Genomic DNA, 15,666 nt, shown 5'->3' on the forward strand with positions numbered 1-15,666 from the left:
TCACCTGTTCTTCCGCTCCGTCTCTACTGTATCTGCCGGCCTGGAGTTTCTGAAATACTGGTACTTTGTGTTTATTGTTCTGTATTGTCTTACCCTGTATAGTCTACTGTTTGTACCATGTACGGCGCTGCGGAAACCTTGTGGCGCTTTACAAATAAACGATAATAATAATAATATAAAGAAATAAGCGAGTTATATCTGTGCCCATATAAAGGGGCTTAGACTGCTTGCTCCATTCATATATTATTACAGATCCAGACATTTTTCCTGCTGATGCCAGAATGAGGTTAAATTGGGACCATTTTATTCTGTATCTCTTTTGTGTGTGTAAAGCTTTTTATAACATTGCTCGGAGTGATAAATGCACTTCTCTAGTGAAATTTTATGTGAAAGCGCAAAATGCAACCCATTAATAATATAGTAGTAGACCGGAAGACACCAGCGAAAAAATGGCCATGGGTTCTTCTGCACCTCAAGAAATGCCCCTAAAAATAAGCCTTTCCCATCAATTTATCTCATTTCAATAATCTTGGTCTGAAATATTAAATATTTTGCATTTCTCAACAAGGACCAGTGCACTTACTCTCTACTTTGCAAGTAATGCCCCTACCCAGCCACACGTCTCCCATTTGTCTGTGCAAACTTCTGCTCCTCTGTAAATGGCTCCATCTTGTTTCACAATCCCATGTGCTTTAATACAAATTGAGGCACATAGCAAAACCAAAGAGCATTTTGTGCTGCATCTTGGCAATTTTGCGCTTCATAAATGATCTACATTGTGTTAGAACAGAACAATACCTGCAGCTTCTCTGCTTCATTCCTCTTTTTTCCATTATATTTACCACAGTTATACATTATACTGCTCACAATTCACAGATCTCTTCCCCTACACCTGGTCCCGCATTGAATCCTTCCCCATGCAGCAAACTGTCATAGATTCATCTCACAATACTCAGCTTTGTGACAGACGGACAACTTTCCTTTCTTCCATTGCAATCAAGAAAATAGATCATATTCAGATTAATTATGTATATACTAAACTAAAAATATTTTTAATAGAATGATGATTAAAATATTAAAATGTGTTACTTTGCTTGACAAAAAGATTGCTCATATAAGAATAATGCTTCTCCCCCCACACTTTGCAGTATGAGGATAACAAATGATAGCGATATTACTTAAGTAGTCAGTGATCAGATAAGCTATATTATAACGTCCAGTGAGACATTAAATACACACATAGGTGGGGTGTAGTATATGCTGAGTTTATCAGGACAAATAACCAACTATTAATAATGTTTCAGTCACATAGACATTTTAGCATTGCGCAAGCATGAAACACAAAATCCAGCATCAGCAAATATTACAAAGAACAAAGAAAGATATACATGTCCTGTGAAACTGGACATAACTGTTACAAATCATAGTTGCAGTTCTTGCATGTCCATGGAACTTGTTAATAGAATTGAAGCCTATTGTGACTTGCAAAGCTGTAGATCTGAACCCTGAACAATATTTTTCAGAACAAACCAAGTTAACTCTTTCACAAAAGTGACCTTGGAGTTTGGGAATCTGCATAAAAGCCCTCGGCCTGGTCACAGAACTCTCCAGTGACTTCTAATGCACTTTCGGTGGACAGTTGGTGGTACATTATACCATATAGAATTAACATTGTAGCACAACACCAGCAATCCTAAAGAGGAAGAAGAGAGTCTCTGGAGGCCCTACCCGGGAGATTAGCCACGTTGGAGCTTTAGAAAAGATATGAGCTGGCATAATGGCCCAGATGCTTAACACAATTTATGTGCTGAAGATATTGTAAAGGAATCGCAACCAGGATTAGAGATTTCCAGACGTGAATTTTCATGTAATATAAAAAGACCAAAACATATAAAGTGAAGTTCCATTTTTAAATGGTGCATCCAATAATATATCTCATATTATACACGCTTTAGTGAAAAAAACAAAGTCTTTATATTAATTTCTTTTTATGACGAAAACCCAGAAAATGTTCTGTCTCCACGAAATCTTCAACATACTTAGATGAACTTCATGACTCCAATTATACGGCTGCCTACATGGCACAACTGAATAGGGAGAGAAAAAGGAAACCCTCTCAGTATATTAACTTTAAAAGCACCAATTTTATTCCTCCAATGCACTTGCAACACATTCAAACATATAATTTCTGCTTAATAAAAACACTCACGAATAACCCCCATGAGTGTTGCCAGTATCGTACCACTATCCAGCAATACTGTGCATTTCAATACAGAACTTCTAGGATGGATTGTCCCGGACACAGTCTGAATAGAAGGTGGTATGAAGGTCGATCCTTCCTTACTCTCTGCAATCCTTTGATGCGCTTCCGCTACCACTTCTTTCTAGATGGTGGGAGATTCAGATTGAGTCCCCTTTTTAATACACAGGTCCAATCACAGACAACTGCAATTACAACTATGACTTTGGGTAATCCATTCTTCACACAAATTTTTTTTTCCTCTTTATTAAAAGTGCTTATCGATATAGTATAACTAGAATTCCTGTGTCCACTGTTTCAAGACTTTGTTCTAAATGTTACTTTTGTTGTGGATGTGACACTTTATACGTATTATACATTAAGCCCATTCCCATGGAAACGTATAAAACAAAAATCTAAAATGCACATTCTCTGCAATACATGGTATCCTGCTGTACGCCACTATGAGAACCACCTGCACCTAAAGTCAGCACTGAGTACTTTTGGGCAGAAAGTATCTAACAAAAAAGACCCATTTTAATTTGAACTAAATCTTCACCATTATCTTTTTCTCTCCATTGTCCTTTAACCATATTTATTCCACAAAAACCTTTCAGAGCTGTAACTTCACAATTATCCATACTTACCTACATTCTTCAGCTCCCTTCCGGGAGCCAGCCAGTGGAGGGGGGCGTGAGGGGGCGGGGCAGCCAAAATCGCGTCATTTCGGCCCCGCCCCCTGTGACAACATGACGCAAATTGCGTCATTTGACAGCGGGGAGTGGGGCTAAACGCAGCGATTCATTGGGAATCGCGGCGTTTGGGATCTAATTCTGCCCACTTCACTAGGAAGTGGGCACTTCCTAGTGAAGTGGGCAGAATTCGGGAGATTGCCACACTAGCCCGGGAGTCCGGGAGACTCTCGCAAAAGTATGGCAAGTATGCAATTATCTTCGTCTTTAAAGTGTGCGGATACTGTGAGGTTGATTCATGTTGGATGTAAGTCCCTTTACATAACATATCTTGCGTAAATTGTTGCCCTGACAGGGGCCTTACACCAATGAGCGCAATTACAGTCAATTCATGTCAGAATGCAGACAACACTGACCACTGCCTTACATTAACCCTATGTTCACCAGCTTCTATTCCCTACACTAAATAGTTCCCTCTTTATTATCCTTGTACTCTGTTTTCTCTATACAAGTATCTTTAATAAGGTTTAGTAAACGTCAGTTAATGTATAGCAAGCAATGGTGAAACCAGATATGAATGTATAGTAATAGTAAGAGCAATAATAAGATTAGATAAACAATAATTAAATCAATATTATAATATATATCTGTACATAAATGTATAGAATACTTATTCCTTTCTGTAGTGTAGTGAGTTTCTGTAGTGCCGGGATCTGCTGTATCCTATATTCTTTACCCTCTTCCTTTTGTGACATTTACACTGTAAGAATACACTACATTCTCCATACCAGTTATTTTATACTTTTACATATATCTGTGGATATAAAGGTCATGTGTGGGCATTGCTTCTAAATGTGTTTACTGAAAAACGTAAAACAAAGTAAAAATGTAAAAAATAAAATGACCGTCTGCATCCGGAGAGAAATGTAATAAGGTTATTTGTAGTCTTTGTATACAGAAAAGTATTTCCAGTATTTGCATTGTCCGTACACAGAGATGTGTGAGACTATGGAAGGTCCACATTACATTGCTGACATCACACTGTTAGTACAGGACACTATAGATGGGTTATTCAGATGGAATATGGTGAGGTCCAGGTTACTGTAATCACATCTATCATCTGAGCAGCAGAACAAGTACATACAGGGAAATACCAGCAATATAAATGTATCCTCTTTCTTTACAGCATAAGAAATCATTAAGGAGCATCACAGAGGAAACTAAAGAGACGCCGTCTTCTGTCTACTTGTTTTATGTTTATCTTTATTGCTGATTTAAAGTGAACCTGACTTATACAGAGTTATTTCAACACTGTTCCTGACATTTTGGGGGAGATTCAATTCAGCGCAATGTGATTCACAGTCCATGGAGACACATTGCTCCGATGTTTAGGTGCAAGGCAAAATGAGCGCAAAATTCTTACTGTAAAGGCCGGCAATGTGCGCAGCTGGACACCGCTGTGATGTCTGGTGGTACATCGCAGCCAATTGAATCTCTCCCCTTTGTTGTAGATAGAAATAATATAAAAATTAGAAATATTATATTTTAATATATCTGTGTAAGCTTCCCCTGTGCTACAACGTAGGATTCATACCCATTGATGTTTATTATATGCATGTTCTTGGTGTTTTTAATACTAGTACAACACATATAACCACTGTTTCTACTGTCACCGCAGCCTCTGCTGCTGGTACTAGCATCTTGGTAGAATTCCATTTGTGTATTTTAATCTGTTTAATGTGTTTACCGTGGATACTCTGATTGGGGAAACTTCTAGTGAGCTCCAGGTACTAGTAAAAATGCAAATCGAACACCAGCACATACCTGGCCTTAGGGAGAGACTTCAAAAGCTGTTATATGGTCCCAGTTTCGCCGAAAAACATTTTTACTTTATTGAACAGCATTTTATTTCTTTTAATAAATTAAATGAGAGACTCTACTGTGTGTCCCCTTCCACTGCCCCGTGTTGGGTGTCCCCTTCCATCGACCCGTGTTGTGTGTCCTTTTCCATTGACCCCTGTTGGGTGTCCACTGACATATGCTGTGAATCTCCTACGTTGGGCCAATACTTTGTACTGAAATGTATAACCTTAATCTTTTACGTCATTAAGCATATTTTGTTTAAATGGTTTCTTGTGATATCACCAAATGATGAATTTGTTAGGCTAAGCACATACCTCCCAACATTGTAATTGTGGAAATTGGGGGGAGTGTGGTCGTACCATGCAGTGTATGTAACCGTGACAGGTTGGAGTATGCTACACCCCCAAGGGGAATGCTTAACTTCTGAAGCAACAGGCTGCCCCTAATCTCCCTCCACTCCCCTAAGAACACCCCCTGGAGACAGGGGAAAGAGTCATATTCTTCAGGATACATTAGAAAAATGTTCTGCCTCTCAAATATTATATATACTGTATGTATATCTATATATCTATATATCTATATATATATATCTATATATCTATATATATATATCTATATATCTATATATATATCTATATATATATATATATCTATATATATATCTATATATATATATATCTATATATATATATACATACATACATACATACATACATTGTTATTAGCTGGAGCAGAATAATCTACAAATGGATACTTAGGTCTTGGTTCATCTGTGGACATAAGCTTATTTGTGTGCCGTACCTTACTTGAATTTGCTCTGCGCATGCGCAGATCTGGACTTATGCCAATAAATGCAATTCATGTACCAAAGCAAATGACACTTACAACTACCTACAACTTCAAGGACAGAACCGGGACGGAAGGAGATGACTAACAAAGGCAATTTACAGTAAGGGCAGGCAGACGGCATTCTGAGTATCTTGTAAGTTCTAATGTAAAAAAAAGTTAAAAAACATTTTTTTAGGCACTTTTTTTTTTTTTTTTAATAATTATTAATGCATTCTCATGTGACTTTACATTGCACATATGTATGTGTGTATCCTGTACTGTGTTCTGTCTGTAATCATCCTGCACGTAACCGTTAGGCAGGGCGCACTTACACCCAGATTCAAATAAAAATACATCTTGAGATCAGCACAGACTCGAATACGGATGAAATTGGGCTCAAGTTCTGTGCGTTTTTAAATGCAAATTCACATATTTTTTATACATTCCTCACAAATATTTTATTTTATTTTGTTGCTTTCATGGTTGAAAGCAAGCAAAAAAACTAAAATTATATACATATGTCTGACTAGTAATCCTATGTACTGTGTATGCCAATATTGCAAAACAATAGATATAATCAAAATGCAAATAATTAGATTGATAACATAAAGACTGTTACATGTGAGTAGTATTGGATAGGACTGGGTCGCTGGCAATAGAATTGACTTTATTTATTTTATTTCTATATAAATATTTTTTTATTGAACAGTGCAAGTTACAATAAAGACAATGTGGAATAAACTGTTTATTTGTTTTTTTCCCCATTATTCACATACTGTACATCACAACAACAAAACTGTTCTGTTTAATAATAATATTTAGCATATTTGTTTTGCACTAGGAAGAACGTCCTTCAATTATTTCTAATTATTATGATTATCATTTATAACATAAGTTAACTCAATAAAGTAACTTGATAAATGCTTTACAACTAAACTAAATTATAAAGGCTAATTATAAATGCATCTACACTCTCCCTCATACTCTTGTTTTTGGGTAGATGATGAGTATCCAGGTCGAGAGGGTGTATATTAAATATAGGGTAGACTATGGTCTGTGTGAGTAGTGAGGACAGGGAGAAACATATGTGAGGGGAAGAGGGTCCCTCAGTCTAGCAGATCTCCAGATCCCTGGAGTTAGTGATAGGGAAGGATGAGCCATCGGCAATATAGAATTGTCCAATGCTAATTTGCATTAGGAAATTACAGTGCCAGCATGCCCGCGAAGCAAAGACACAGAATATTACATCAGAGCGCGTCAAACGTATGGATTATGGTACCAGAGAGAGTGAAGAAGTAGTGCAGGAGTACAAAGGCAGAGGATGTAGGGCAGCACGGTGGCTAAGTGGTTAGCACTTCTGCCTCTCAGCGCTGGGGTCATGAGTTCAATTACCGACCATGGCCTTATCTGTGTGGAGTTTGTATGATCTCCCTGTGTTTGAGTGGGTTTCCTCCGGGTGCTCCGGTTTCCTCCCACACTCAAAAACATACTGGTAGGTTAATTGGCTGCTAACAAAATTGACCCTAGTCTCTCTCTCTGTCTGTGTCTGTGTGTGTTAGGGAATTTAGACTGTAAGCTCCAATGGGGCAGGGACTGATGTGAGTGAGTTCTCTGTACAGCGCTGCGGAATCAGTAGCGCTATATAAATAAATGGTGATGATGATGATGTAGGCGCGGTCATTAAAAGGACTGGCAAAATAACCTGAGAATCCGCAAACACTTGGGAAGCAGTGCAGCTACAGGCATTGAGTCTGCCAGAGGAGAAGTTCATCACTTTTAAAGTGAGTACTGTGGGACCAAGTGCTACAGAGCCAGACAGATATATGAAAGGAGTTGACTGCATAGAGAAAATATAGAAGATGAGAAGGGCCATCCCTTAGAGCTGTAAGTCTCACAGAGCAAACTGCGCTTTTAACAGAAAGCTGCCAACCTTACAGAGAGTTACTAGTGTTGCTATTATTATCGTAGATTTGTAAGGTACCATAGTGCTCCGCAGCACCGAACAGCAGGGAAAACAGGACATACATAAAACAGGGACATACAAGGCAGACAAAATAAATGCAGACATAAAAACAAAGGGTATGGAGGACCCTGCTCATTAGAGAGCTTACATTCTATAACATTTTTTTAGCCATATCACAGAGTGTCCCGTGATACAGGCAAGGTATGAGTAGCAAAGCACGTTTATTTTGAATTATCAGCACAAGATGCTGTGATTGTAATAGCAGCAAATAACAGGTTGAGTAGAATTGTATATGATCAGTTGCCTATGTGTTCTGTGCTCGTGGACAATCAGAGTTGGTCCAGCAAAACACACAGCTCTGTGAGGGTGAATTCTGGTCGCTGTTTTGTAAGAGTTTGTCTCTTAGAAGATGCAGTCCCTATAAGAGACAACAATCTGTGTAATATATTTAACGGACACAAGATGGTGCTGTTTTCCTGGAAAAAGAGTTAATACAATCTGGCATACAAACTAGGCACCAGGTGGTGCTGTCCTGCTGGTAAAAGAATTAAGGATGATGCAATTTGTGAAATGACCACATGATGGCATCAGAGCAAAAGAAGAACTTCAGATACTTCAAATCAGATTGTAGGGTATGCTTTTTTGCTTGAGAAGAACCAGAGCTCCAGCGGCTGAAGCGGCAGGGAGCCCTTGTAAGGGCTGTGAGCTACCCTGCCGCCAGAAGACTTCACTCAAGACGGCGGGACAAGCGGAGTTTCCTGCGCGGAGCAGGTGAGTATCAATTACTCTTTTAGGTTGGGCACAAGGCCCGGGGGCACCTTCAGGCACTAGGCCTGTGGCGCAGGTAGGGGCGGCCATTGTAGGTATTCGGAAGGGCACAAGGCCCTAGTTCTTTAAAGGGCACAAGGCCCTAGTTGTTAGGAGGGCACAAGGCCCTAGTTGTTAGGAGGGCACAAGGCCCTAGTTCCTTTAAAGGGTACAAGGCCCTAGTCATTAGGAGGGCACAAGGCCCTTAGTTAGTGGGGCACAAGGCCCTAGTCTTTAACGGGCACCAGGCCCTAGTTAGTTAGAAGGGCACCAGGCCCTGGTCTTTAGAGGGCACGAAGCCCTAGTTGTTACAGGGCAGGAGGCCCTCAGGTGGGTACAGGGCAGAAGGCCCTCCGGTAAGAGCGCGGCTCCACCCCCACAGGGCACAAGACCCTTAAGTAGCTTCGGGCTGTAGGCCTGAATAGGTAGGAGCTCGGCTCCCCCGCAGGGCGCAAGGCCCTGAGCGTAGCAGAGCGCAAGGCTCTGGACGGTAGAAGGGCACAAGGCCCTCTAGTGCAGAGAGGCATAGGCCTCTGGTTAGGGAAGCGATAGGCTTCCGTGAGCTTAGCAGGGCGGCTGCCCTGTAGCTTAGCAAGGACTCCGGGTCCTTGTTGGTAGAGGGACATAAGGTCCCTGATGGTGAGCGGGCAGTAGGCCCTTGTAGTTGGCAGTGGGCATTCGGCCCCGATCTAGCAGGATGCTAGGTCCTGACATAGAGTAGGGAACACTTGGTTCCTACATAGGTACGAAGTAGAGTCCTGGAGCGGTGTTTAGAACCCCTCCATCCGTCCGGAAAGGCACCTAAGTCCTGAGCCCCAGGACAAGGCGGGCTTAACGGCCGGGGCTCGGGCGTAGGCCTGTGGGGGCATAGCGTCTCAGGACACGAGAGTGGTCAGTCCGAGGTAGGTACGGTGTGGTGAGGTCCATAGCGTTCCCTCGGGATTGGGTAAGTAACAGAGGTGTTGGGGAAGGGCTGTTGTTGTGTTGTCTTTCTTGTCTTGCAGGCGCTGATCGGAAGACAAGGTAGTAGGCGGAAGTCCAGGGGTATCCGCGGAGAGTCGCGTACGTGAGTATAGCCGCGGCGAGGACTGTTCCCTGGGTACACTCACCTTGTGGAGCTGTCCCTCCCGTATTCTCCCTTTCCCTTACAGCAAAACGAGTGCCCTGTACACGAAGTCAGGGGCCTTCTCCCCCTGAGGCGTTTGGGTGCTCGGACATCCCCCCCCACCCCTCTCCCCCCAGGGGCACCTCACAGGAGGGAGCTGGAGTCGGGTCAGCGTCCACTGGAACTGCGGCAGGCAGTAAGGGAACCATTCCACACAGACTTCCAGGACATCCGCTGCTGTGGGTAAGTAAGGGCAGGCACCATAGGGCGGCTGTCAGGGCACCACCAGCACTGGAGCAAGTCTGTTCAGCGCTGCAGACTCAGAACCCTTTCATTCATCCCCCCTCCCCCCTCAAGCAGCGTAATGTGCAAAAGGGAGTCCAGAGAACCTGAGTAATCGGGTGAGCACGGGCTCCGGGCAACTGGACGATACACAGGAGAGAATCTCCACCGGAGCCAGCAGAATGGTCTTCGCAGGGGTATAGAGAGAGGCAGATTGTAATTCCCCGGGACAGCAAACTCCAAAATGACCCCAGCCGGGGATGGTGTGGAGGGTCCGCTACCAGATGCTGTAGGTTATATACTGGCAAGGTTAGATGCGGGTTAGATATCAGAGGGAGAATGCTATAGCTGTGCAGAGCCGTTAGAAAAGAGAACCAAACATCTTGGCTGCCGGGCCACAACGAGAGCTTATATTCTAAGTGGAAGAGGGCACAGCTGATACAAGAGGAACAGATGTGTCTCAGAGTGGAGATTGGGACAGTTGTGAGGGTGTATTAGTGTGATTTGTGTTATTGGGGATACATATGATTTCCCGCACAAGAAAAAATCTTTCCAATTAATGTATATTTTCAAGATATGATTTAATATGTTAGTCTGATAGTATGAGGTGCTGCTTCCAGTAGTGATGTATTGTATATAATAGGAGAGAAGGAGAAGTACTACTTATATGGTAGGCACACTCATGGAGAAAATACTGTATTGTTGAAGGGACACTTCATTGTGGATAGAAATGAACAAGAAAATAAATTGACACTACACTATAAAACTACTATATATTAGTCATGCAAATAAAACTGTATGGTTAAAAAGCGAAATATTAAAATTTCGGAGTCTTGGTCAGGAACGTATATTCAGAAGATCAATACACTTTAATTGGTTCCGTAAATATATACCGGGAGTCTCTATCTATGGTAGTTATATTATACAGATGTCTTGTGATGGGGTCTTGAAAATACCAACAATTCATGAATAGTGATCATATAAGGTAAGTGTATTGTGTTTCCATCATATGGACATGAGAATCATACAGTCACGTGTGGTTTACACAGATGAGGTATAGGGGCAGTGTCACTTTGATGAGTATGTCACTATAATATGTCAGTAACGACCAAGAGATCCACAGTAATAAGGAATATATACAGTCCTGGTAAGTGTATTACTGTGTTAATCTTCAAATCACACGAATTGCCACGTTGGTATATAGATGGCAAATTATTTTATGTTTGTATACACCTGTTCTGCTGTACCAGTACAAGGCTAGTATATCTCCTTTTTTTTGGAGTTTAAATACGTATAGCATCAGTTAAGGACATTCTACATGTGTTCTTGTATACAAATGGTATCATATATACATCTGTGCTGCTGAAGCAGTATTGCTGTATATCCCACATTAATTCTCATTGTTATGTGGCCACAAATTGGGTAAAGTCTCTAGTGTTCTGACACGCATAGCTGAAATTCAAAACATTTTTAAGAACTGGAGAATCTATAAAAATGTGATTATAGTATATCAATTATGCTTTCTTGATCTTAGTAAATATATATATATATATATATATATATATATATATATATATATAGAGGTATCTGTCAGAAAAGGGGTAGTGTAGCAAAATATTTTAGTAAAATGAAGTTCGTATTTGTTATATTTATGACAAAACTATCATAGTTGGCTACATATACCCTATTTCGTTTGGTATATATTCACTCAGAAACACAGACTTTTTCTACAACTGCCATTCATCACAGCTGGTTAATTAGTTATACAAATCACAGTTCCAATGCTATTTCTCAGATGTTTAGCAGCCAGGACTGATAGATAAATCTTAAATTGTATAGGTATTCTCATATATTTTTCCTATGATTCTTATGGAGTATTTTTTATATGGTCACAATTTATTTTGGGTTTCCAGTGTTCTAACACAAATAATAGAGACTTAGATTGGAATAGATTTCATCACAGTATATCTGTTTTCTGTTAATGACATTTTTAATTGTCTACCACTAGATTCATATAGAGGAGTTCCTTTGGAGGGCAAAAATCATATTCTGATATATATATATATATATATATATATATATATATATATATATATATATGAATCCTTTTGTAACCAGCTTGATGCTGGACTCCCTGCTTGACCTGACTCACAGACTCCTTCTAGGAACAGCACCTTATAGTATACCAATTATGCTTTCTTAATCATAGTATATAAATAAATAAGTGCCTGTCAGGAAAGGGATAGTGTAGCAAAATATTTTATTATAGTAGGAAAAAATTCATTTTTAGTATATTAATGACAAAACTGTCATAATTAGCTACATGTTCCCTGTTCCATTTGGTATCTATTCAGTTAGAAACACAGACTTTTTCTACAGCTGATATTCATCACAGCTGGTTAATTAGTTATATAAATCACAGTTCTAATGCTAGTTCTCAGATGTTTGGCAGCCAGGACTGATAGATAAATCTTAAATTATATGAATATTTTCGTATCTTTTTCCTATAATTTTTATGGGATGTTTTTTATACTGTCACAATTTGTTTTGTGTTTCTAGCATTCTGACACAGACAATAGAGACCTAGTTGGATTGATTTATATAAAAAAATCCTTTAAGAATTTCATCACAGTATATCTGCTTTAATTTCTGTTAATGACATCTTTAATTATCTACCACTAGATTCATATAGAGAAGTTCCTTAAGAGAGCAAAAATTATATTCTGATATATCTATGATTCTCTTATAACCAGCTAGATGCTGGACTCCCTGCTTGACCTGACTCACAGACTCCTTCTAAAAACAACACCTGACATATGTTTCACTAATTGCTTCTACTGTGAGGCAACCAGTGTGTAATGCGGGCTGGTTATTTAAGTAACTATCCACCAATAGGTACTTCATAATTTGATTGGCATAAGTTTCAACCAATGAAATGAGTTTTAGTGTAAATTTTATTTAGACAATATATATATATATCGGCAGTTTTATAGCTGTTTATGATCCCAGGCTATGAATGTAGTAAACAGATAATTACACAGGCATGCAATTAGTAATAAAAATGGTAATAGAGAAAGAGCCAGAGATAAGCAGACAAGATGACACAAAAAACATAAATACAATTCAGACATGACGTATTGGAATATAGAATTGATCCAAGTGTGAGGCTGATAATGCAATATATTGAAGTATATAGATTAGATGGTTTTTATTAGAGATCCAAATAGGTTCTTTATAAGATGTTATTTAATGTATGTATATCTAGAGTCCAAATGTGTTGTCAATGATGATTATTTATTAGTTATTGGGGATAAGGTCAACTCTAATAAAGAGATGGGTTTTCAAAGAGCATCTAAAGATTTGAAGGCTGTGAGAAAGTCTGATTGAGTGTGGTAGGGAACGCCATAAGTGGGGAGCAGCACAGGAGAAGTCTTGTAGGCGGGAGTGAGAGGTGGTTACCAGAGAGGAGACAAGGCGCAGGTCAGAGGTAGATCTAAGAGGGCGGGAGGGAGAGCATTTTGATATGTTTGAGATGTATGCAGGGGTGGTGTTGCTGAGAGATTTGTAGGTAACGGTGAGTAATTTGAATTTGATTATGGAGGACACAGGGAGCCAGTGTAGGGATTTGCAAAGTGGTGCAGCAGATGTGGAGCAGTGAGAGAGGAAGATCAGTCTTGCAGCAGCATTTAGGATGGATTGAAGTGTGGATATATGGGTGTCAGGAATGCCAGATAGCAGGAGGTTGCAATAGTCAAGGCAGGAGATGATGAGAGAAGGGATAAGCATTTTGGTAGCATGTTGAATTAGAAAAGGGCATACTCTGGCAATGTTTTTAAGGTGGAGTTGACAGGACTGGGTCCAAGTCTGGATGTGAGGAATAGAGCAGAGGGCGGAGTCAAGTGTGACACCGAGGCAGCGGTCTTGGGAAACTGAGAAAATTGTGGTGTTATTGACAGTGAGGGAGATTTGAGGGCAGGTGGTGACTCTGGCAGGAGGGAAGATAATAAGCTCTGTTGTGAATATGTTGAACTTTAGGTAGTGTTGGGGCATCCATGTGGAGATAGCAGAAAGACAGTTGGTTACACGAGATAGTACAGGAGAGAGGTCAGGGGAAGATATATAGATTTGGATGTCATCAGTGTAGAGGTGGTGTTGGAGGCCAAATGAGTGAATTAGTGCCCCAAGAGAAGAGGTGAACAATGCAAAAAATAAAGGGCTAAGACCAGAACCTTGTGGGATCCCAACAGATAGTGGGAGTGGAGGGGAGGATGTGCCCGAGGTAGAAACACTAAAGGAGCGGACTGATAGGTTGGAAGTGAACCAGGAAAGGACTGTGTCACGAAGGCCAATAGAGTGAAGGGTGTGTAGGAGAAGAGGGTAATTACCCTTAGAATTCTGATTGCAGAGAGTCGAGAGGAGTTAAATGCACTCTATATCAACGGGTTTTTCATCACCATTTATGGCTATTGTCAGTTCATTCTGTCCAGTCTCCCAACACTCAAATTTCTTTTGTACGTGAAACGGTGATGGGTCTGCTGAATATTGGAAGACTTCAAACTACATGATCTAGCTGTATTACCTTCCCTCTACTGGCCTCCCACCCCATAATTCGAGTACCTCAGAAATATTTAGTGGAAAGAGAACTAGTCCTACTTGATAGAATCTTTGAGGCACGTGAGAGCACACCCAGCACTCAGTTTGGTCTAAAACCTAACCGATCCAAGAATGATAATCATTGTCATGGATGCTCGTTCAAGTCCGAATATTACTGGACTGGCATCACTAGATGCACCTCTCTTCAAATATTCAAATATTGGGTCACAGTACATACAGACACAATATTCTTCAGACAATAGCCACTCACACTGTTTCCGAGCTCCAAGGTTAGCAAAACTTTTCTTTACCCCTGAATTGAATATTGTAATTGGCTGGACCGATTGTACTAACAACTTCTTCATCCCCACATCCTCAGTATCACCACCTGAACCAGTTTCCATCACCTGATCACCAATGAAAGAAATGAATGTCCTGGAAAGAGAAGAAGGATGAGAGAAACACTGGAAAGAGAAAACCGCTACTCCATGCTGGATAACAGTCTTTTGCAAAGTCCTTGGCTCAAATGTTATTAACTGCGACCTTGGGTCTCCCGGCACAGATTCACAAGTGTTATTCTCGGCTGTAATTTGAACCTTCTCCTGGTGTTGACTCCTCTGCAGTAGGTGGAATGGGTCCAAGTGTCTCTCTGTTACTCCTAGAGATGTGATGCTGGTCGCCAACATCCTGCAAGGTGGCAATTGGATGAAGTTGATTTGTTTTACCTGGAAAAAGTCCATCTGTAGGAGGAAAATGGGATGGCTCTATTGGTATTGTTTTTCCAACATTTTTCCTCAATCAAGTAAGACAGGACATTGCCTTCCTACTAGCCTGAGAAGAAAAGTCTGGTGCACACCAGTATGCTCTTACCAGCTGGCACATACCTTCTCTACCCAGATGAGTCAGACCATGTGGTGCCTCAGCTAGGCCTGGAAGATACTTTCGGGGAGCCATGGCATACCTTGTCCATCTCTCCAGAGTCCAAAGGACTCCTGACCACATCCCTTCGTCTTCCAGATTGTCTTTTATCTGCAGGTCACACAAATATTATATTTTAACTAATTCTTGTGTTATTATTTAGAAAAAAAACAAAAAAACATTTATTTGTTGGTTGTCATATTTAAACCTGCTGCCCACTTGACAACTTCATCCGCACTGTTATTAAAGTCACGTGTGTAGGCTTTAAATTAAATAACAGCTACTTCATTTGATAACTGTGTCATTGTCCCAAGTCCTTCATGTAATGTGAGTGGTACTTGTGTCCTGCTATTGTCATAAAAGTTCCTCTGTCACC

General features: G+C 40.4%; 1 protein-coding gene across 1 annotated transcript in view; it reads left to right on the top strand.

Annotated features, from left to right (window-relative positions):
• LOC142101993 (class I histocompatibility antigen, F10 alpha chain-like) overlaps positions 1–4,908 on the top strand; it is a 39,528-nt gene extending 34,620 nt beyond the window's left edge. Inside the window, exon 7 of the mRNA XM_075186496.1 lies at positions 4,118–4,908. Coding sequence (XP_075042597.1) covers positions 4,118–4,122 — 5 coding nt within the window. The 3' untranslated portion in view covers positions 4,123–4,908. The remainder of the gene's footprint in view (positions 1–4,117) is intronic.
• The last annotated feature ends 10,758 nt before the right edge of the window (positions 4,909–15,666 follow it).

This window comes from Mixophyes fleayi, chromosome 9 (genome assembly GCF_038048845.1).
Source record: "Mixophyes fleayi isolate aMixFle1 chromosome 9, aMixFle1.hap1, whole genome shotgun sequence".
Lineage (NCBI taxonomy): Eukaryota > Metazoa > Chordata > Amphibia > Anura > Limnodynastidae > Mixophyes > Mixophyes fleayi.